Source organism: Nyctereutes procyonoides, unplaced genomic scaffold, assembly GCF_905146905.1.
Source record: "Nyctereutes procyonoides isolate TBG_1078 unplaced genomic scaffold, NYPRO_anot_genome, whole genome shotgun sequence".
NCBI classification, from domain to species: Eukaryota; Metazoa; Chordata; class Mammalia; order Carnivora; family Canidae; genus Nyctereutes; species Nyctereutes procyonoides.
The window spans coordinates 16,673,763-16,695,527 of NW_026575140.1; the positions used below are offsets into that span (position 1 = coordinate 16,673,763).

Sequence of the window (21,765 nt, forward strand, 5' to 3'; positions counted from 1 at the left end):
CCCAGGATAAACATGGCTTTGGGCTTCTTTGGATGGTTGGAATTGGCTGCCTTTTCCTTCCCAAAACTTAAGGCTAGTGAAGACAAATATATTCTTCTGTCTTAAAAAAAAAAAAAGAAAGAAAGAAAGAAAAGAAAAAAAGAAGTCCTTTGCAGCTTTCCATCCTGAACCTACAAGTCTCTAAGCTTGATCCTGCAAATATTTCTCAGAGGAATAACGGCAGTGCTCGTCCTGTCCTGACTTTGCATCTCATTCTGCCCTGGTCTCCAAGTCATTCTCTTAAAACTCCATAATGAACTTTCTAGAAATTCATGTCTTTTGTCAAGGGAAATGCTGTGGTCCTTGTAGTCTGACTCGGATTTGGAGATATAATATTCAGAATACCTGAACTGCAGTCAAGAAAGGCTCCGTGGCACTTTGGAGACTCTCCGAATGGAGGCCTGTGAACACGTGGCTGTTACTCAAAATCTGTACCACATTTGTTCTTCTTCCGACACTTCACTCAAAAAATGCAATTTCCAGCTCTGGCCTGTGCTGGGACCAGCTGCATTTATGGTAATGATCTGGCCTAGCCCTTTCCTCCCCTAGAGCCACCACCATCAAGCCCCCTTGTAGCCTGGTCCCCAGTATCACCAGGGGAAGGACCCTCTTTCACCTACTGTAGGAGAGACAAGTCAACCAAAAAGAACCTCTGAGGTTTTCTGCACTTGAGAACCTGTTTTAGCAAAACAAATAGAACAAAAACTGTTTCCTTGTGGCAAGAGGAGACTATCCTAACCCATTGTCTATTACATTAGAGTGGGTTCTCTTCTGTCAGGCTGAAAATCTGAATGTGATCTAAATGGATGTTCTGGAATGCTCTCTCACCCTTTTTAAAGCCTCCACAGTTAAAAGCAAATATCTACATTCCTCATCTTCTTTGCTGTTTTCGCTTTGAGAAATGGAGTAGTATTTCCCTTCTGTAATAAATGTTAAGAACAGCCTGTGAGTTAGCAAAACTCCCAAAGGCTGTGAAAACAAAAGTTCTGTTTTGATGCCAACAGGAAGTATCTGCATGTATCCAAGCCCTTATGGTTTAAAGCCTTTGTGGGAGTCAATTGTCACAAATTTGTAGGAATACATTTGTTGGGAGCTAATTAAGAGGGTGGGGAATGGGGACCAGGGTTTCTTCTGCACCCCTGATAGAACGTGTCAGGTATTCTCCTCCAAAAGCCACAGTCATCTGACATGTATGTGAATTTATAAGATGGACATTTGCTTAGGTTTCACTGGTTTTGATGTGGTTCAGTTAATGGCCCCCCCAAAAAGCCTATGATCCAAGAGGAGGTTCCTTAGCTGGGCAAATCTGTCACATGGAGGTGGCTTTTGGAATCAGGTGACCTTTTTGTTAAGGGCCATTTGCTCCTACATCTTCTGCAGTAGTGCCGAGTCTTCAATTTTGTTAATCCAAATGGATATAACTTCAATTTAGTTCACTGACTAAATCAACAATGGAAAAACTTCCCTTTTAACATTTCTCAGGTGAACACATGACAACCCATTTCATTCCATGCCACGTCGGGGCATCAGACAAGGTGTGGCCCAGAAAAAGGCAAAGAGGCCCTCATGTGGAAGCTTCTGCCGAGTGGGAGACACACAGCAGGGAATGGGCAATACGCAAACATTTCTGCCCCAGGTTTGGGAAGGAGGCCTTGCACGGCAGCTGGTCTGGATTCTGGAGTCGGTTGATCTGTGTGGTTATCTGTGTGGCTTTGGACAAGTTGCCTTTAATCTCTGATACTAAGCGGGCTTCTGGGCGAATGGGGATAATAGTCCCTGGTTCCGAGGGCTGGGTGGGGGTTAGACTATCATGCTTATAAAAGCTCTCTGGGTGGTGCCTGACGAATTGTAAGCTCTCAATACATGCTAGCCATTGTCACCCCTTGAATAGTCCCTACTGGCAACCGCTCACTAGGAGAGCATGACAATTTGGAGGACAGCGTCCTTTCGGATCCTCTGTTCTCTTCTAGCCCCTCACACAATCTTGGTGGAAGTCGGTGTGTTAGTTGATTGGCACTTCCTTCACGACTGTCAGTTGGATTACACGAGCATCACAGTGGAGGAAGGGGGTGACTTGGTGGCGGTGGTCGTGCTCCTGGGGAAGGCAAGCTGCCTTACTCCATGAACTAATGAAACACGTGGCACAGGTTGGAGGGCTTACAAGATTGTTCTCAGATGGTAAGTAGGGAACTGATAATATTTTGGGGGCAGTTTGCTTTTGTTCGCCTTTCACGTTGGAGATTTAAACTGTAATTGTTTTTGAGGAACAGATGTGTAGGTATCCGGAGATGAACTTTTCTCCAGTAAAGTGGTTTTGCCCGTTTCCGGTAGAGTGGTTACAGACTCTTCTTTCGGGAATGTTACTGAGAGACAGGGTAAGACAGGGTGTGGAGGCAGCCACTGATTCCACCAAGACACGTGCGCTCACTCCCTCGCCTCCTATCACAAGTCACTGCCACATTCTGGAGCCACCGGACAGGTGGCTGGTTTTGCACTGGGCAAGTGTTTGTTTGCCTCACAGACCCCAGAGGAGTAACAGGGAAAGCTTGGAGGCTTGAAGAGGCACCTGTGTTGCCTTTCTGCCCTCCCTGTCCCTGGAGGTCAGCAAGATAATCACCACCCACTTCCAGAAGGGCTCTTCTTCCCTGCCTATGGGGCTACACGCTCAGGCTAACTTCCTTGCCATGTTTCTTTACGCAACTACTTTTTTGTTGAACTGATTCATTCAGCATTAGCCGGGCGATGTCCTGGTATCAATACGTCTATAATAAAGCAATCTTAGAACAGCTACTACTCTCGAAATCATTGAATATATAGATATTCCATGAGAGCGTGTCTATGTATTTTTATACGTCTCATAGTGAAACCTACGTTAAGACAGGAAGATCATCTTCCTTTTAAGTAAGCATGCATTTTAAAATAGAGAAATTTGAAAACTCAACATTGTGTAATAGGTGTCCTTATTAAAATGTAAGCTATATTAGAGTACTAACCAATGCATCACAAATATCAATATGTGGGTGGCTTTTTTCTCTACTATATATTGTTTATCAGAAACCTCTGTACCTTTTCCTTTAAAAGAGTCAATATTCATTTGTATTCTATGCTGACGGCTCCAAATTGATGGCCAGCGGTTATCAAATAAATGTTGATGAAAAGCGGCTACTTAACATTTTCATCCCGACAAAGGGTTTTGGAAGGAAGGATAATTTAGATCTCAGGGCCTCAACTATAAATAAACAACTGCTTTTTAAATCCCACCTTTCTGTAGTTGCAGATTGTACTGCAAATCTGACAAATGATTTCTGAAAGAAAATGATGAACCCTTATTACCAAGATACTCTTAACTTAGTCCCAAAAAAGAATCGTAAGTAATTTTACATACACTATAAAGATTGATGGCGCACTTCTCCTCTGGCAGCTCGCAAATGTTTGACTAGATCAGAAATGGCATTCAGACATGATTAAAGATTCTGCTGGGCTTCCCAGAAAATCTCAGTCCCGTGTCATCCACACCCTAACTCATTCCATGTCCCCAGGATGGAGCCGCTGTACCCCAGTTCCCAGGGGTTGCAACCGCACGCAGCCTATAGGCTTCCGATAAATTGTTCTTAAAAATTCATTTAGGGGAACCCACAGCTCCAGCCAGTGTTTATGTGTCAAGGTGCTGCTATTATTTTATCACGATGGATCAGTAGAGCAGTGGTGACAACCAACAAGACGTTGCTTCAGATATTTTATAGCAGAGTTGTTAACATTATTTCCTTTATACGGCTCTTTCATCTTTTCTGAATTATGTACTGATGCCCCAAAAAGTGGCATGAAAGTCATTCGATGATGATTAAAGGGCTCTTTAAAAAAATTTTTTTTTATCAGTTTAAAAATGTTTTATCTGGTATCAGCAGTACCGGCTTATTTACTAATGAGATTTCTCTAATGTGACTGTCTCATTCTGATGATAGGCAGACCAAAAAGCTGATGAGCCAAAAATTAGAACTTGTTATTAAACTGTCATCACATCTGATCATATAAAGATGTCACTCAGAGGCTGCCATGGGTGAAAAGAACTGAAAAGAGAATTCCCCGAGAAGTCAGAAGGGTAGCGGGCTTGGCACTGAAAGGTACTATCACTGCTTAAGTGTCCAAGAAGAGAGGAAAGGAAAGCAAGGCACCAGCTGAATGGAGCGAGAACCCAGGGGGTGGCTTTGCCAACTATACGCAGTTCATCTTCGGAGTAGAGATGGTCTTTGCTTTCAGGGGCCCCTACCGCACCATGTTCTGCACAAAGCCAGAGCCACCGATGATGCCATTAAGATTGTGCATCACCCTGAGCCTCGTGGCAAAGGAATCAAAGCCAGCTCTTGGTAGAAGATTGGGCCATTCTAAAATCTGTGGTTTTCAGCATGGTAGCCATGAGGTCAACAGCGATTGCTTTGAGATTCCACGGAGGGAAAACGCATGCCCCCCGCTCCCTCGTCAACCTCATTCTGAATCAACGTCAGCGCCGAATCTCTTTGCAAAAATACCATTCCAACAGTGCGAGAGTGCAATGTGGTATCATTTCAGAAGGTCACAGTGGCAAGATATTACATTGGGCTTGGAAGAATTCTGCTTTTTGCTCTCCCAGATGGTCTACTTTGATCTTCTCTCAGGATTGGTAGCACTGTCGTGATGTGCAAACGCTGATATTATATGCACTCTTGAGTAGGGGTGGGGAGCCTCGATTTGGGAATGAGCTGACTGGATTCTCTCACCACTTGGGAGCTGATGATAAATCACCTGACCACTCTTTGGTGGTTTTGGCAGCTACAAAGTAGAATGGAAATCCAAGCTATCCAGAAAATTATGCAAAACACCGTTTCCACCTGAACTCTGCTAAGAATCGAGGCCAAGATGATACTTGGCTTGAGTTACTGGGATGAGCATCTCAGTTCTTCAATTTGTCTTTAGAGGCACTTTGCTTCCCTTTTTCCCCACATGGGATGCAGAGGAGTCAGATAAACCACTCAAAATTCTTTCAATAAATGTGCCAGGTGCTAAGCTAAGGGTTATTAGGAATGATAATTCAGTGAGAGGGAATTTGGATGACATGAGCTTATTTCCATTACACTTGAGCCACACAAATCAATTCGGAAAGAAATAGCTGAATCCAAGAAAATAACTGGCTATTTGGGGAGTGGGCATGGTGAGAGGGTTGGGAAAGTAAAACACCCAATTACTATTTAATTAAATCGAAGTCATGTCAGATGTTCAAATTCTGGACTAATGGGACTTGTCCAACCCACCAAACAGCCAGTAATCATCAGAACTCTCAAGCCTGATGACATCCCAGTCCACTCTCCATACTGCTCCCCACAATCCTGTTGCTTGACTGTGTTGGACCATTTGCTTTGCAGACTATTTCAAATATGACCATAGAAACTGACACTGAAGTCCTCCCCCACAAAACAAACAACCAAGCAGAAACCCCAAAGTCTGCTTTGTAGTACTTTCCTAAAATTGTAACACCTCAAGATCCTGATTCTCAAAAGGACCTTGGCGCCCAATGGTTCTAGAGCGCAATCCCAATAAGCGCAAACCAAAGTGACGGGAGAAGGATGATTCTCCCTACACGAAGCTCTGCTTGAGCACGATGTCAGCCTTGTACGGGCAGGGAAATGGTAAGCTCTGGGTGAGGACAGAAATGCATTTCCCTTCCTGTCAAATATCCTTCGTGTCTTCCCTAATGGCGACCTTATCCCCATTACCTTTTCCATCCTCTTCCACCACCCTCCTCCCAATCAGCTGATAATTAGTTGGTGCAGCAAGGGCTGTGATGCACATAAATAATCATAAGATGCCAGATAAACTGTATTGGTTTTAAATTAGAGCCGTGCCTACCATGTCTCCCCATGAACACCAGCCTATTATTTTTAATTATGGCTTGCAAAGCAAAGTGATTTCTTGCCCTCTTTACGGCATCCCTGACAGCATTGTGTCAGCCGGGATGATATGGTGCCCCACCGGCACACACATCCCTAGCCACAGCACCAACTGTTACTCAAAAGGTGAATCGAAAGTAATCAATCGCACTCTTTGCAACTTACAATTTGAAGTGGGCTGGGAGGAAATGTACCCCCTTAGTCACTGTCCCATTGCAAATACGGGGTGACTACGGCATTTACAAACAGGTTTACACAGGATCTGGATGAATTAACACGCGTGTCGGGTGTCTGCATGAGGAATGTATGTACATGGCATGGAGTACATGTATATGTGTGTCTTAACACAGCACAGTGTCACACAGCCCTGCAAACTCGTCCCATAGCAGCACTGTGGGCAACAAAAGAAAGGAAAGGTCTGGCACCAGTCCCTCTCTGGGTTTTCTATCTGATGGGCCATCATTAGAGTGGTTGGTTTAATTCAGACAGAAGGTTCTAGAAACGTCTTGGTGTCAGATTATATCATGCATTGAGAAGTCAGCGGTTTGGATGAATTTGTTCCTGTGTGTTCAAAAGGATGCCGTCTTGCTCAGAAGAGACGTTTGATGTGACTGATATTGCATATTTATTTTCGAAGCCTTTACCTCTACAAGGTGTAAAAAGTTGCAACCAAGTTGATGAACTTGCTTTCGCAGGATGGTCACATCACACCTTGTACGGTCACCTGCTGGGCTCGGTACCCTCTGCCGAGCCGAGATCCAGGTGTCTCCGGGCCAGGCAGGGCGGGGTCTGCTAATCCCCAGACAGGATGAAGTCAGCTCATCACTTCTTTTAAAAACAAACAAAAAAAATATTTGGGGGGGTCTCTTCTTTTTGATTTCCAGCAACAAGGAGCTGCCACCACCGTCTACTGCGCTGCGGCTCCGGAGCTTGAGGGCCTGGGAGGGATGTACTTCAACAACTGCTGCCGCTGCATGCCGTCCGCCGAGGCTCAGAGCGAAGAGACGGCCCGGGCCCTGTGGGCGCTCAGCGAGAGGCTGATCCAGGAAGGGCTTGGCGGCCAGTCGGGCTAAGGGGAGCTCCGGTGAGCATCCGCGCACACCCACCCCGCTGCCAACGCTGGCCCCCCGCCAACCTCTTATCCGGGGGCTTTCCACGTCCCCCTCCACCCCCCCTTGACTCAGATCCGCCAGAGCAAAGGAAATAAGAGTAGTCACAACATAGTGAAAAAATGTCAAGTACCCACGGGAAGCAGGGAATTGCAGGGCCAAGCGGACAATCTCTCTTCTCTGGGGCTGGGTGAGGCTGGCAAGTCTCTTTGCTTTCCTGTCGGGGGCCTGTTTAGGTGGTGTGCAGGTTCCTTGTCTCACTGGGGAAGCCCAAGCAATTCTGCAGCACTGTTTCAAAAAGCCAGGTGTCCTCCCCCCACCCCCCGGCCACCCCCACAAGCACAGCCTGCCGTGGCCACACTGTAATCAGGAGCTGGCCTTCGTCTGTGCAGGGAAGAAGAGGCGAGTGTCCATCCTGTCATTCACCCTGACCAAGTCTGAGTGGGCATGGCAGTGACCAGGGGAGAGAGCTCTCAGACCCCTGATCCAGCCAGCCAAGAGGGAGGTGACACTTAGAAATGGGTGGAATACACAGAGCGGGTGGGTCGCCAGAGGGCTGGCCCACCGACCCCCTCGCCAAAGCTGCACAAAAAAAAATTCTTCAGAGAGGATAGCAAACGAATTTTGCAAATCATTCCCTAGATACCTTGGCAGGCAAGAAAGGAAGCATTGCATCCATGAGCATATACAGGATATTTGGGGGGCAGAGGATAAAAAGTTGTTCTGTTCACTCTACATTTACAGTTTCCAGAGGCATCCCGACCGTGGAGGCTCAGTGCCTCCCCGTCACCCTGCTCGAGCGTTCCGCTTCCACTTCCTCTCCTCCCGTCCAACGCTTAATAAAAGAACATGCTTGAATATGATCACCTGAAGTTGTGCACTGTCTCTTTAAATGTTTGTCTCAGTTTTGTTTTTTGTTTTGTTTTGTTTTTTTAGAAAAGAAATCTAGAGGAAAAATAAAGCGCTTCTTGTAGATGCCAGGAAAACACCGCTCTTGTTTCTTCTCAGAGTTTGTTTTGTTTTTGTGCTTTGTGGCTGTCCGTGGGCCAAGTTGTCTCTCGCGATTAGCATGCCAGCATCATATTTTCTGTTAGAGAAAGAGAGAAAGAGAAAAAAATGACTATCGTTTAATTTCACCTTAAGAGGTTTTGTTATTACTTCTAGTGGGTTCTTACGGGCCTCAGTGGTTTTCTCCCCCTGTAATTATCAAGTTCTTGGAGACTAGACAGTCTCTCTATGCATCAGAATGGGGGTAACTGGGGTCTCTTTCCAGCTAACCCCTTTTCCCATTCCATCAGGGATGTAAGGAAGTCGACCTTGGCCTGATAGAATGGTTTTGCTGAAATGCCAGGAAATACCAGGTGGTAGGATTGTGTGTGTGTGTGTGTGTGTGTGTGTGTGTGTGTGTGTGTGTGTGTGTCATTGTTCATCCTCCTGATAATGGCAGTTTCGGGCCAGACAATGTCATGAATCTGCGCCCCAGCCGTGTGGTGCAGTGTAGTCACACGCCAGTGCTTTCCAGCACCCCAGAACCTGGCTACCTCCTCCCATCTGGCTGGAGTCTTCCTTACAAAATCTGTACAAACGTGCTACTGTCACTTTTCTGGTCCAAAGCCTCTAGAGCTCCTGACTGTTTGCAAAGTGACCCTCATAATTCTCCTCCTGGTCCCCACACCTTGGGCAGTCCCCTCCCACACTGGCTCTGGCCCGAGCCACATGACTTGCTTTGGCCAATTTGAAAAGTGCTTGTGCACCGGGGCTTGACTTTTCCTGCTACTTTTTGGGACTCTGGAACCGCCATCATGTGAGTGAGCCTGGGATTGCCTGCTGGATGATGAAACGTGGTCACTACCCAAACGGACATCGAGCTAACTACTGGATGTGTCAGTGAGGGCATCCCAGACTAGTCAGGCCCAGCCAACCTAACCCAGATGAGAGGAAACTCCCCAGTTGATCCACAGAACTGTGAAAAATGAAACTCTGTTATGTTAAGCCACAAAATTTCATCATTACTTGTTACACAGCAGATGCTAACTGATACAACTTTTCACCTCACTGGGTAAAGTCCACATTTTTTACTGCACCTTAGGAATTCTTTCATAATCTTGTTCCCGGATAGCTCCCAATCTCATATTCCAGCAATTTCTCCTCACTCACTGCACGTAGCCTTCCTGTGTTCCTGAAATATGCCAAGCCCATTCCCAACTCAAAGACGTTATACTTGCCATTCCCTCCACCAAAATGTTTTCTCCCAGAGACCTGCATGGCTTCCTCCCGTTCCACATTCTGGTTTCTGCTCCAATGTTACCCCCTTTCTGATGAGGTGACACTTCTGGCCACTGCATTCATGGTGGCATTTCATATGTCTACCTCTTGCCCTTTAGTTTTCTCCATGACACTTAACACTATTAAACACACTATGTGCCTGTTTACTATTTTGTCTCTCCCACTCCTATAGTATAAACTTCACGATAGTTGTCTATTTTGTTCACAGCTGGGGCCACAGTGAACTATTGGGTCCTTGAACTACTCCTGCCACATAGTAAGGAACTAATAAATAAACACTGAAGGAAAGAAAGATTCTTGGTGACTAGGTATTATGTTTATGAAAATAACCCCGTCATTGCAAGCAGGACTATGGGCCATACACTGTGCACAGCAGACTGCGACATCATGTCTGACTTCTAATGTGATCATAACCCTACCAGACCGCCCTCCTCATTCTGTCTTATGGGTGGAAAAAAATGAGGCCGGGAGATCTCTTAATTTGCCATTGTCCACACAGCTCATAAGTGATGGAGCTGTGATTCACACTTGGATCTGTTGATGTCAAAAGCATGCATATTTCCTGCATCAAGGCCACCATTTCTTTCATAGGTTAAACGCATCCTTTCCAATAGGTCTTTGGACTGAGCAGAGAGGTGACTTTATGGGCCTAACTCTAGCTAAGCTGTAGGCATTTGGTGAAGGTAGAAGCTAAGGCAGTGCAAAGAAGACATTGGAGTATCACCAGCCAAGGGGCTGTCCAGAACATCAAAGAGGACCAAGGGAGAATCTGCTGGCTGCCCGCCTCCCTGCACTGTTAAGGTCACTGTGCTGATTCCCATATGGATCCTGCATCAGGAGGGAAGAAGAGGCTTGGGGGAACCCGACAAGGAGAGGGTAAGTACTCCCCCAAATCAGGGAGCTAAGTCAGATAGATGAAGTCTTCATATAATCATTCATTCAACAAGCATATACTCAGTGCTACATTGTGGAAATCCAACATTTAGGGTAACGTTGTACACAGCACAACACCCACTGTTCCTGGTATATCTCAGGTCTCTGGGTATCTTCACATTGTAAAAGGTGAGCAAGTGGATGCCATGAGTCTCAAGCTTATTCTATGTCCAAGGTTGCTATGGCTCACCATCGGTCAGATGTGTGTGTGTGTGTGTGTATGTGTGTATGTCTGTACATGTGTAACATAGTATCTATGTAATATATATGTACAGGTGATATATATTTTAATTATATCATAATGATCCTACTCTACCGCTATCACAACTACTGATTGCAGACTATTTATTGAGCATCTACTGTGTGCCAGTTGCTGGTCTAGGCATATCACACTCATTTCCTTATTTTATGTTCACATGATGAAACAAGGTTTTTACAGAAACAAAGTAACCAATCTACAGTCTCAAAGCTGGTGACTAGCAGAGTTAATATTCGAATCCAGGTCCATGCGCCTTCTGCTACATCCCACCGTTTAATGAGTAGCCCATAGATCAGCAGTAGATGTGCATTGAATTTATACAATGAGTGAATTATTCAAAAAGGAAGATTATTTGCTTTTGTACCAAAGCATGGGACCTGGCTGTCCTCCCGGTGCCCAGCGCCTAGTATAAATCTTGGGAATTATTTCTGTACCTGCCACTTATCCAGTACCAGCCCCTACAGAACCTTTCCTCTTGTCCTGGTTGTGACTAGGTCTGCATCCGGCCTTGACTCCCTGGGCTTAACTCCTGATGGACTCTGTGTCCAGAGTTTTCCACCATTGTGCAGTGCCATAGGATCCACCCAGAACAGGAAGAGAGAGCCAGGTGCTCTATAGTCATTTTCTTTTGAGTGGCTCTCCCTCCCGAAGGCAGCCAATTTTCACTTCCATGGCTGATTCAGGGAGACCCTTCTATCAACAGGAAACAAGAAATGGAAGCATCCCCAGCAAAGACTGATGCTGTGGCTTGTGGTTTTGCTGTTTAAAATGGGGTTATGGGTGGTTTTGTTTTGAACTTCAGTGAAGGAGGCCTGATTACTTTCATTAAGGTCAGCACTAGGCCAGAAAGCCCAGCTTGCACACTGGCTGCCCCTTCTGGTCACAGTGTTAAGAAGTTCACCTTGAAAAAACGTCTAAAATAGCTATTCTCCCCCCACCCCACATGTTAACTCTTTGTGCCTTTCAACACATCCAAGCTAGTGTGGTTGAGTTCATCTTTGAATACTAGGAGGTCTCACAGAATATGTTCCACATGGTCGCTTAAAACACTGCTCTGAATTATGCCTATTGATGAGCAAAGGTACTAACACTAACGGTGATTCTTAAAAAGAGAAAGAAAGGCTCCAAGCCCACCACCATTCCAGCACAGATAGTTCCATCTTTATTCCCTTTTAAGTCTCCGTACTATTTGGTTTCCTGCCCCTCTTTTCCCTTTTAACTCCCGCAAATTATCTTATTCCTCAGCTTTCAGTAATTTTAACGGATGCCGACTACATTGGCTTGCTGGTGGGTCATCATTTGGAAATGCATATTATGGTCCATTTATGTTATTTCTAGTTTTTGCTGTTAGAACTAATGACTCAATTAGCATCTTTGTGCATACAGCGTTTTCCTCCTGTTCATTTAACTCCTCTGCATACATCTGCAGATATGGAACTATTGAGTCCAAAAGCTTATTTATTTATTTATTCATTCATTCATTCATGAGAGACACAGAGAGAGGGAGAGACACAGACAGAGAGGGGAGCCTGCTTCTCTCCCATGGGGAGCCTGGGGAGCCCAGTGCAGGACTCGATCCCAGGACCCCAGGATCATGCCCTGAGCTGAAGGCAGATGCTCAACCACCAAACCACCCAGGCATCCCCCAAAAGCTCTTTATTTGGCTCTTGCTGCATGTTGCTGTGTGCTGTCTGGAAGGGTTACCGCCAGCAGAACATACACGTTTCTGTTATTTTACACCCTCATCCATATTGGGTGTTACCATTTAATTTTGTTTTTTTACGTATTTTGACTTCACGTTGTCACAATCTCTAACTATTTATGTAAGATACCCCTAAGCAGCCAGTCTCCTTATTTAAGGCAGAAGCACTTTGTCTTTCGTTTTCCCACAGGATCAAGCTCACAATTTTTAATTAGAGTGGAAATTCCAGGTGAGTCTACATTGGGCAGAAAAAAAGCAGCCGTGCTACCACACTATTCAATCAGCGAATGCCCTGACTTCTTCTTCTTGGCGGTCACCAGTTGTAGCCCCACAGGAACCCCATCTGACTGCCTTGTAAAGAGCGAAACTACCCACCCAAGCCTCTCGGGTTCTTTCTGGCTTAGGTATGTAGTCCACTAGCTAAGGACTGTCTGCTCTTAGGAAATGCGCCACACCATTCAGCAAGATTGTCACTCCTCGAAGCTAATCTGTTTACAAGGCCATGCCCTGCTGCATCTTGAGTGTGGGAGAATAAAAGCTGCTTTTAATTTTCAAGATAGATATATGCAAATAGAGGATCTCCATCACTCATTCAGATTAAAGAAGCTCTGTGTCTCCCCCAGCTCTCCTGATTCTATTTGATGTTGTCCTTTTACTCGGGAGTCATGACAATTGCTCGTTTGACGCTGGGCGCCCCAGATGAGAAAATCCACTTTTATAAAGTATCGTTTCCTGGGTGCTTACCAATGCTTTGTGCAACACGCTTAACAGAAATGCTGCTTTGTCCTTTTAAATCTCACGACTTTTGAATTAAATGTCATTGTCCCCTTTTCACCAATGAGGAGAACATTTGAGTCCTGGGGCCACCACTTCCTGTGTGATGTTGTCCCAAAATTTCACCTCGCTGAGCCCATGAGTCTCCAAACCACTCTGCACTTGTGGTTTCTCATGGCCCTCTGACTTCGCCCCTCCCTGTTTTACCTCCTACGTCCAGACTTGTTTAGACAACTCTTAACAGAACAAATGTGGTTTCCATCAGTTGTCTACCTGAATATGGTTTGACTCTTTCTCTATATCCTTAATTATGACTTATGAGATTGGTTGAGGGGGGCGCATCCTATCATTGTATTTAAATACAGTTGATCTTAGAAACAATTGCTGAATAACTTTCTTTTTTTAAAGATTTTATTTATTCATTAGAGACGCATAGAGAGAGGCAGAGGGAGAGGCATGATCCCCACAGGGAGCCTGATGCAGGACTCGATCCCAGGACCCCAGGATCACGACCTGAACTGGGCAGAAGGCAGACGCTCAACGGCTGAGCCACCCAGGCATCCCTGAATAATTTTCTTTTAAACAAAGTTTATTGCTGTTTTTATTAGAAAAGAAAATGAGTATTCAGCATGTAAACTTGTGGAGAAAATCAGAAAAACAAATGTGTCCATAATCCCACCACTCAAAATCACTCAACATTCTGGTATATATATATTTTTTACTCTTTTTAAAAATGCGTTTTATAAAATACTTGTATCTCTTAAGTTTTAGCATCATATAGTTGTGATCATTCTCCGTACAGTTTTCTATGTTTTGAACTGAATAAATTCTTCACCCATCTTTTATCAAGATGGCCCTGTGTTCAGATATTTCATAGTTGCATCATTGTTTCATTGTTATTGGAGAGTTAAGTTTCCTCCACTATCATACTCGTTAACATAAATAAAAATATAAATATATTTGCATAAGCCTTGGGGGCAGGGAGGGGTCCTTTAGTTATTTTCTTAACATGGATCCCAAAGAGAAAGCACAGTCAACAGTATGGAAATATTTAAGGCCACTGGCGAGAAACCATTTCTGGGCTGCCCACATGGCTGGTTTGAATCTCTGCCAAGAGTTTTCTTCAAGAAGAGCAGGTGCGTTTTCACCCAGGTGCATTTGCTGTTGACCAATTCATTTTCCCCCAGATACTCTGCCTGGTGCTTGGCAGTGTTCATCTCAGGGCTGCCCGTTAAAGTCCTGGGGTATGGAACGCTCTTCCCCTCTGGAACCAAGACAGGAGAGGGCAGGAGCTTTGCATCAGCAAAATTAAAAAGGCTGAATGTGAAAGAATTCAGTTAACTTTCGGTCAGCCGATTTTGCCAGCTTCTTGTAGTGCTACAGTGTTCATTGTTCTGCTGAAGAACCAACCGAGAAAGTTTGAAGACTTTCTTGGCCACGTTGGTGAATGTTCAGAATTCCCAGCCTGGTTTTCTGAGACCTGGCTCGCCTTTAGACGTGGTCCTGGGGAATTTTACCTGGTGTGGCCTAGATTTGAAAGACTTTATGATAAAGCACTTGGCTTTTCCCTCTTAGTAGCAGCTGCATTCAAACCCACTTCAGGGAGGGAGGCTGAGCAGATCCTTCTAGATGTTCAGAAAAATTTTCCTTCACATCACCTTTTTTCCTAAACAAGATTCCAGAACCTTCTAGAAGCCTGCGTACATCTCCCAAAATATTCCCAAAGCCTTCACAGCTTCAGCACTCGCAAAATATGGAAACAATAGATACGGGAAGACAACACACACACTTAAGTTTTTATAGACTTAGAGGTCTATATCGTGGTACGTTGAATCTCAATGTAAAAATAGGTACTATTGGTAATAATAAGTACTAATTAAAATAAAATTATAGTGAGCATGATTTAGGAATACAGAGCAGACCCTCTGACCCAGAAATTCAAATTCTAAACGTTAATCCTAAAATAGGACAGTTCTTCCAGCCTGGACAGGTGATGGCAGTGTTTGTGAGTGTGTGTGTGTGTGTGTGTGTGTGCGCAGAGGTGTCAAGAGCTTTGGAATCCAAAAACTGCACTAACATACTAATATACCTGAAAAGTCCTATTTTTAAAAACAAACAATTTAACCATGCTTAGCCCTAAAACCCTTGAACACAGGCCACTATTTTTTTAAAGATATTAATAGAAACAATAGTGTTCTCCAGGACACAGGTAGAGAAATGTTTCTCTTAAAGGAATAATAATAATAATAATGCTGAAAACCTGACATCAATTGAAATGTCCAACAGCTGGAGACAGGCCTCCCAGATTACCACAAAATAATGCAGTGGAAGAAATGTAATTGGCTGAAATGATGTTTTAACATATGAGGTGAAAAATGCAAGTTAAAAAAGAGTTTATAGGGTATGATCCCATTTTTGTTAAACAAATATAAATTTGTGCTTTGGTACATATAAATTATGTATTAAGAGAGAGAGAGTGAGGACTGAATGGGGTTCATAAGAGTTATCTCTGGTTAGAGGAAATGTAGGTGACTTTTTGTTTTTTTTTTTGCTTATCTGCATTTCCCACATTTTCTACAATGGAAGTATGTCCCTACCACATTCTGCAAAGTAAAAGTTATCCCAAGAAAGACGAAACATGCCAACAATTGTGAACGTGCCCAGCACTCTCCCTAAGCGTGAGAGCACAGCTGTGGGTTGATTCGAGTCCAGTAATTGGTCTTCCAGAAGGTTCTCTTGGGTTGACACAGTGACACAAACAGAATGGCTTTCTAGTTTCACAGGAACAGGGTCGGGGACTTTCAGGCTGTGTGACACAAAGGACACAGGAAAAATAAAAGCAGGTAGATTATTTTTGGTCGCTTCATGTTTTAACATAACTGGCCGGCCGGCTGAATTATAACTCTCATTGCCATGTATGTACAAACACCACCTCCCTGTGGCTTTGGCCAGGTGAGTGTCCAACCAGAACCTCCGCTCTGCCGGAGTTGGATGTTCTGACAAGGTTGACAAACAAGCTCCAACTGTTCCACTCCTCACCTCTCCACCTCCGTATGCTCCTGTTAACCTGGAGCATCCCTATCCAGCTCGTGCACAACCGGCCTGTGGTTGTTCACCAAGCCCCTTTCCACTGTGTTTTATTATTGCTTGTGAAAATGTTGAAGTAAACGACGAGCCAAAGTATTGATTCTATCCATTTGATCTCTGCTAATGTGAAGATTTTTAAAAATACTATTAAAAAAGTAAAGTTACATATGCTATGTTACACTAAATAAATGCAATCACCAAAACACCTTGAAGAAATATTTAGGCATAAAAATATCAGCAATGTTACTGTATCGAGTGGAGAGAAATCTGAGGTGCAGACAGCATCTTTCTTGGAATCTGAATGGTAACTTAATATTTTGGACTTAAAATTACTTTTCCCTGAGTTTAATGGCATTCTACCTAGAAGGAAAGAATTAAGAGCACACTGTCTAGAAGCAAAAAAAATTAAAAATAAATCAATTTATTCAACAACTATCAGGCTAAATGAGAGCAAGACCAGTGTGACCACCGCCTGGTAACAGCTCTATGAGCTTCCTCAACAAAATCGAGGGGAAATGGCTCTACTAGAATTGCCCTCGTTTTAAATTCTAGGGCAGTATGATGAAGTGATCATTCTCGAGGCTTCGGAGAGCAAAGCTTCACAAATGGGCCCCAGTGCATTTCTGCAATTGCAGTGCTTCAGACCAGTTTCCATGATTCCGAAGACTCCAGTTTTTCACTGGCTCCTGTCCTTGGCATCTCTGATCACTAACACTTTCGCAGATACCCAAACATAGAGTGAAAGGTAGAAGGAAGGGCCTTGTGTTCATAATTGGTGTGGCTCAAACTTCAAGCCTTTCTTGTAAGGTTACACTCAGGCCGAGTTATGAAGCAGTTTGCTCAGGGAGACCAGGGTGGTGGTGGTGGTGGTGGGGTAGGCACAGCCGGCAGTCGCTCTCAGGGCTTCCACTAGGGTGCACTTTTGTGGAAACTCAGGCAGGAGCATCCCTGAGATAGACTCCAGGGAGGATGGCGACCCCAGCACCTGTGCAAAGTGGATCTCATTTCATTTTCTCCTTCCAGCAACGTGGTGCTAGGTCTGAGATGGGGCAAGGTGGGTAACACCAAAGCAGACAACAGAGGGATCAAGAACAAAAACGTTCTTGGGGAAAGCATATAGTGCACTTGAGAAAGCCCAGTGAGATGCACCCAGTCTTGCTCCTCACCCACCCAGCTGTCTGACCCTGGGGCTTCGCTTGCCCTCCTGGAGCACTTGGGCCCAGGAACCTGTGAGGATGAAGGCCTTGTTCATTAAGCAGGTTAGTAACTTTAATTTATTTATTTTTGTAACTTTAATTTTAAATCCCTGCCCTGCCCCCCTAACACCCCCGCACCCCCCCCCCCCCGTTGGACCAGAATGATCCTCCTGCCCTTTTGGAGCAGGGCTTGATGGGGCTATGAGCACAGCAGTGACAGTAACAATTGTTAGGGGAGAGGCTTGTGGGTGCCTGAGGCTCATCTAGAAGAAGGGGACGGGCATTTTGCAGGGTGTCTCCTCAATGGTCTACTAATGACCTGCCCCAACCCTACATCTGCGCTTAAAGCTCCCTTTCCATTGTCTGTGGAATTCACTCTGCACTTTGAGGGGGCGGCCTGCCCTGGCCGAGAGCACCAGAGCCATAAAAGTGTCAGGAAATTATGAACAACCCAAAGCCGGGGCCCGTTGCTCTGCGGTGGGCAGTGAGGGAGCACTAATGATGTGCCGCACGGAGGCTGTTTGGTACCTCCATCCATCTGTGCAGAGGGGAGTGAGGACAAGGCACATGGCACCCAGGAATTGGCAAGTTGCTCGGGCCCTGGGGTTACCGTTGAGCCTTCCAGAGGAGGGGACAGGGGCTGGAGCTGGGTGCTGCACAAAGCCTCCGATGCAAACATTTCTGGCTGGGACTCCTCTCCATTTCAAAGTGCAAGATGCTCAGGTTTATCCTAACCTTGTGCTGAGACTGGTCCCAAATTCACCTTTTCACAGAATGAGCTGATTTCTGTGACTCTGAGTTGGCAACAGCCTGTGTATTAATTTAACTCTGTCTTTATAGGCCTTTTGCATGCGGTATTAAGCACAAGGCACTACCACCTAATTAAAAGGAACTCTTATCAATTTGTAGGATAGTGGCTTATGGGAAAAAAATCATAATAAAAGCACGACATCAAACCCTCCATTCTGAAGAGGTAAACATCAGTCACCAGGTGAGAATACTAGCATTTAATCATACGCTTGCAGAACGAATCTGTAGATAAGTTCCTTGCTTTGAGAAACCCCCCTGGTTCTTAAACAGTTAACTTTCTAGAGGAATGGACATGGGGGTAGGGTGTGTGTGTGTAGGGGGATGACAAAGGAAATTCTTTCTAGCACCCTAATTATTTATTTATTTATTTTCATGAGAGACACACAGAGAGAGAGAGGCAGAGACACAGGCAGAGGAAGAAGCAGGCTCCATGCCGGGAGCCCGACGCGGGACTCGATCCCAGGACTCCAGGATCGTGCCCCGGGCCAAAGGCAGACGCCAAAGGCCTGAGCCACCCGGGCTGCCCTCCAGCACCCTAACTAGACCACCACTTCTGTCCTTTGGCCTGCTAGGGTGGGCTGCTTATGTGGGCACAGTTGGCAATGGCAGAAAGGATGTGCAGGAGATGTGGCCCACAGACAGGATTGAGGAGGAAACACTGTGGCTCACAGCGTGTCTGAGCACTGGAGGCAACGTCGGGTACGGGAAGCCCGGCCTTGCCCCTGCCCCTGCCTTGCTGGGTGGCCTTGTGCAAACTGGGCAAGCCTCACTTTTATCATCTGTGAAGACATACCCATTGACTTCGAAGAATGCTACAGCCCTAGGAAACCATGCAGGACAATGGAATGAGCGTGGGTCAAATCCCCGTGCTACAGCCGATCATCCTGCAGCAAGCAGTCATGCCTCTCTATGTCTATGAAGAAGCTGCCCTGAAAATGCCCACTCCACATGGTTGCTTTTAGAGACTGAAAAAAAAAAAATCAGTCAAGCTGAGGGAAAATAGTTGACACTCAGGCTTGCAATGGATATCAGTTTCCACCACGGAGTATCCTTTCAGAATGGAATGTTCTAAGATGCTATCCCAATTTTTTTTAATTTGTTTTATTTAATTTTTTTTAACAAATTGCAGCAGGGGCCCCTGAGACTGCTGGCCGCCCCTGTATTTGGGGGTAAGTCAAGCATTGACTTAGTCACACATTTTATTGACTCCACCTCTCCTCGGGAATGTCTTTTTTAATTCAATGGGGTAGGGCTGCATTGTGTAATATTTCTTTGCCCCAAATTTATAATCACCCCTGGTGTAATGCTGGCTGAAGTTTGTCAGGCTGGTCTGGTTCAAATATCTATTTTAAAAATCACCCAAAAAGCAAATTAAAATAAGAAATGTCATGTTCTTCTGTGTAGTCACATTAGCTTGGCCTCTGGAAAAATGGGGAAAATAGCTTGCAGGCAGAGCAGAAGGAACAGCCAAGGCACTGTTCCCACCTGGATACAGAATCCGGAGAGCGGGGGCTCCACTGGAGAGGCCCCTTCAGGCTCGCTCTTTGCCAGTGGGCTCTTCTGGGACAGGATACCGCTGTCTCCAAAGCCCGGTGCTTTCAGGGGCGGATTGTTAATGATCCAGGCAAGGATGGGGGAGGGAGATGCCACCATTTTGGTATCCTGACCTGGTTTCTAGGGTAAAATTGGACACGAGGTCTTGCTGCATTTTATCGTTTAGCCTAATGTCAGATAGGTACCTAAAGGAAGTCCTACAGGAGAGCAATCTAGGTCCCGAAATTTGAAAGGAGTGGAAGTAAAATGACATATGTTATGGGGACAGAAGACAGTGGTCTCAACACCAAGCACAAAGGGAAAATGCTTTGCCCATTTGATTCAAGTGTGAGTTTTATCTACGTGTCATCAGCTGTCTAGTAAACAGGCATCAGCCCGCCTATCTTTCTATCAGTTCACTCCAACCCATCGGTAAAAGGAGTACTCACACTGCAAAAAGAAGAAAACAGGAAAGCGGGTATTATAAAAATGTGAATATAACTATGGAGACAATATACACATAAAAAACAAAGAAAATACATTGTGGTCTATGAAAGTGACTGGGCCTACAAGAGATGCATATGGAGAGATATGAATATGGGCACATTTCCTTCCTTCCCTCCCATTTATTTGAAACACTGATATACTTTATAAACTTTCTACAAGGACATTTCCTCATTATTAATGCCACTTTTGGGAACACCTGTATAGTATTCCAGAATTTGGGTGTTCCCTCATCGACCTGACAATCCCCTTAGTGTGAAAAGGAAAGAAGTGCTCCCTTCGGCAGCACATATACTAAAATTGGAAAGGAGAGAAGTTGGAGTCCTGATACGGTCCAACATCCCAGTCCAGATCATGGAGAAGTTAACTGAGAAGGCTCTGGAAACACACTTCACCCAACCTTAGATGGGGAGGCTTGGGGTTTACACCCTCCTTGCCTGGCATCCGTGGCACGTAAGCTTTGTGAGGTTGGGCTAGAGGACAGGCAATTAAAAATCAAAAAAGCCCAGGTAAATATGTGTCTGGAGTTATTTGTTCTCTGAAACAAATTTGTTCCCTGAAAGCAGCTGAGATTTCCTTCCAGAATGACCCATGCATTTGATAGGATTAGAAATGGCATAAGTCCCAGAAATAACACTCCAGTCCAGTAATAGTTGGAAGAGTGTTGCCATAAAGACAGGCTGTTCTTAATGAGCCACTGCCCACGCAGGTTTTTCATGCCACAAAGAAGGATCTTTGCCTAAACAATGGGAAAGTGCATTTATAGGAGGGGTCATTTATTCACTGAACAAACAATGTTAAGCACCTCCTAACACCAGTCCTGTTTAATATCCTGGAATACAGGCACCAAAACGTATTGTTAGCCCTTAGAGCCCAGACCAGGGGTTGGAAACAGATCCATAGACTGGCCATTTAGAGACTCTTGCACAATTGCAGGGGGCAACATCATATTGGACTCTGTAGTCGCCCTAGGGGTTCAGTTTATGGAGATCAGTGTGGCTATTTTTCTCCAGAGTCGTCCATCGGGGACAGTGTAAATGATGAAGGTATACATGATGAATGCTTTGATGGGAGTAAGCCCAGGCATTGTGGGATGGCAGGAAAGGACCCAGCTATGCCTCATGGGGAGGAGATGGGATGCCAATAAAGCCCCCATCAAGGGTGACATTGACATTTGAAGAATCTGTAGGCAAGCAGAGTCCAGAATAAGCATGTAGAACAGATGATGACTGAATGCTAATTTTTGCTTTCATTAAATTTTTCAAGAAACTGACCACTTTCCCAGCCTCCCGAAACCTTCACGGGGAAGCAACCTCTTCATTTTCAAGGCACCACTGGGTCTTCTCACGTTGTCCTTGGCTGTAGTGGCAATCTCCCTTCACACTTGCACGCCACATGCAGCGTTTGCTGCAGGGGCTGCCAATGGGGACACTTGTTTGTGAGCCACCAAACATCGGTAGTCCAGCACAGACCACACAATTAGCTTTCCTTTTGCCCTCAGCCAGATTTCAAACAAAGACCCCCAGAGATGTCTGGAAAATTAATTTATTAAAAAGCAATAGCTTGACAATACACATGATGGCAGAAGAAATGAATATGCTCAATATCTTAT

General features: G+C 45.0%; 1 protein-coding gene across 2 annotated transcripts in view; it reads left to right on the forward strand.

Moving 5' to 3' along the window:
• WWOX (WW domain containing oxidoreductase) overlaps nt 1–7,932 on the forward strand; it is a 941,967-nt gene extending 934,035 nt beyond the window's left edge. Inside the window, exons 9-10 of one of the 2 annotated variants that reach the window (XM_055305709.1) lie at nt 6,845–7,044; nt 7,814–7,932. In XM_055305709.1, coding sequence (XP_055161684.1) covers nt 6,845–7,033 — 189 coding nt within the window. In that variant the 3' untranslated portion in view covers nt 7,034–7,044; nt 7,814–7,932. Of the gene's footprint in view, nt 1–6,844 lie in introns of both variants that reach the window. The other variant, XM_055305708.1, reaches the window with a different exon arrangement.
• Nucleotides 7,933–21,765: the final 13,833 nt, after the last annotated feature.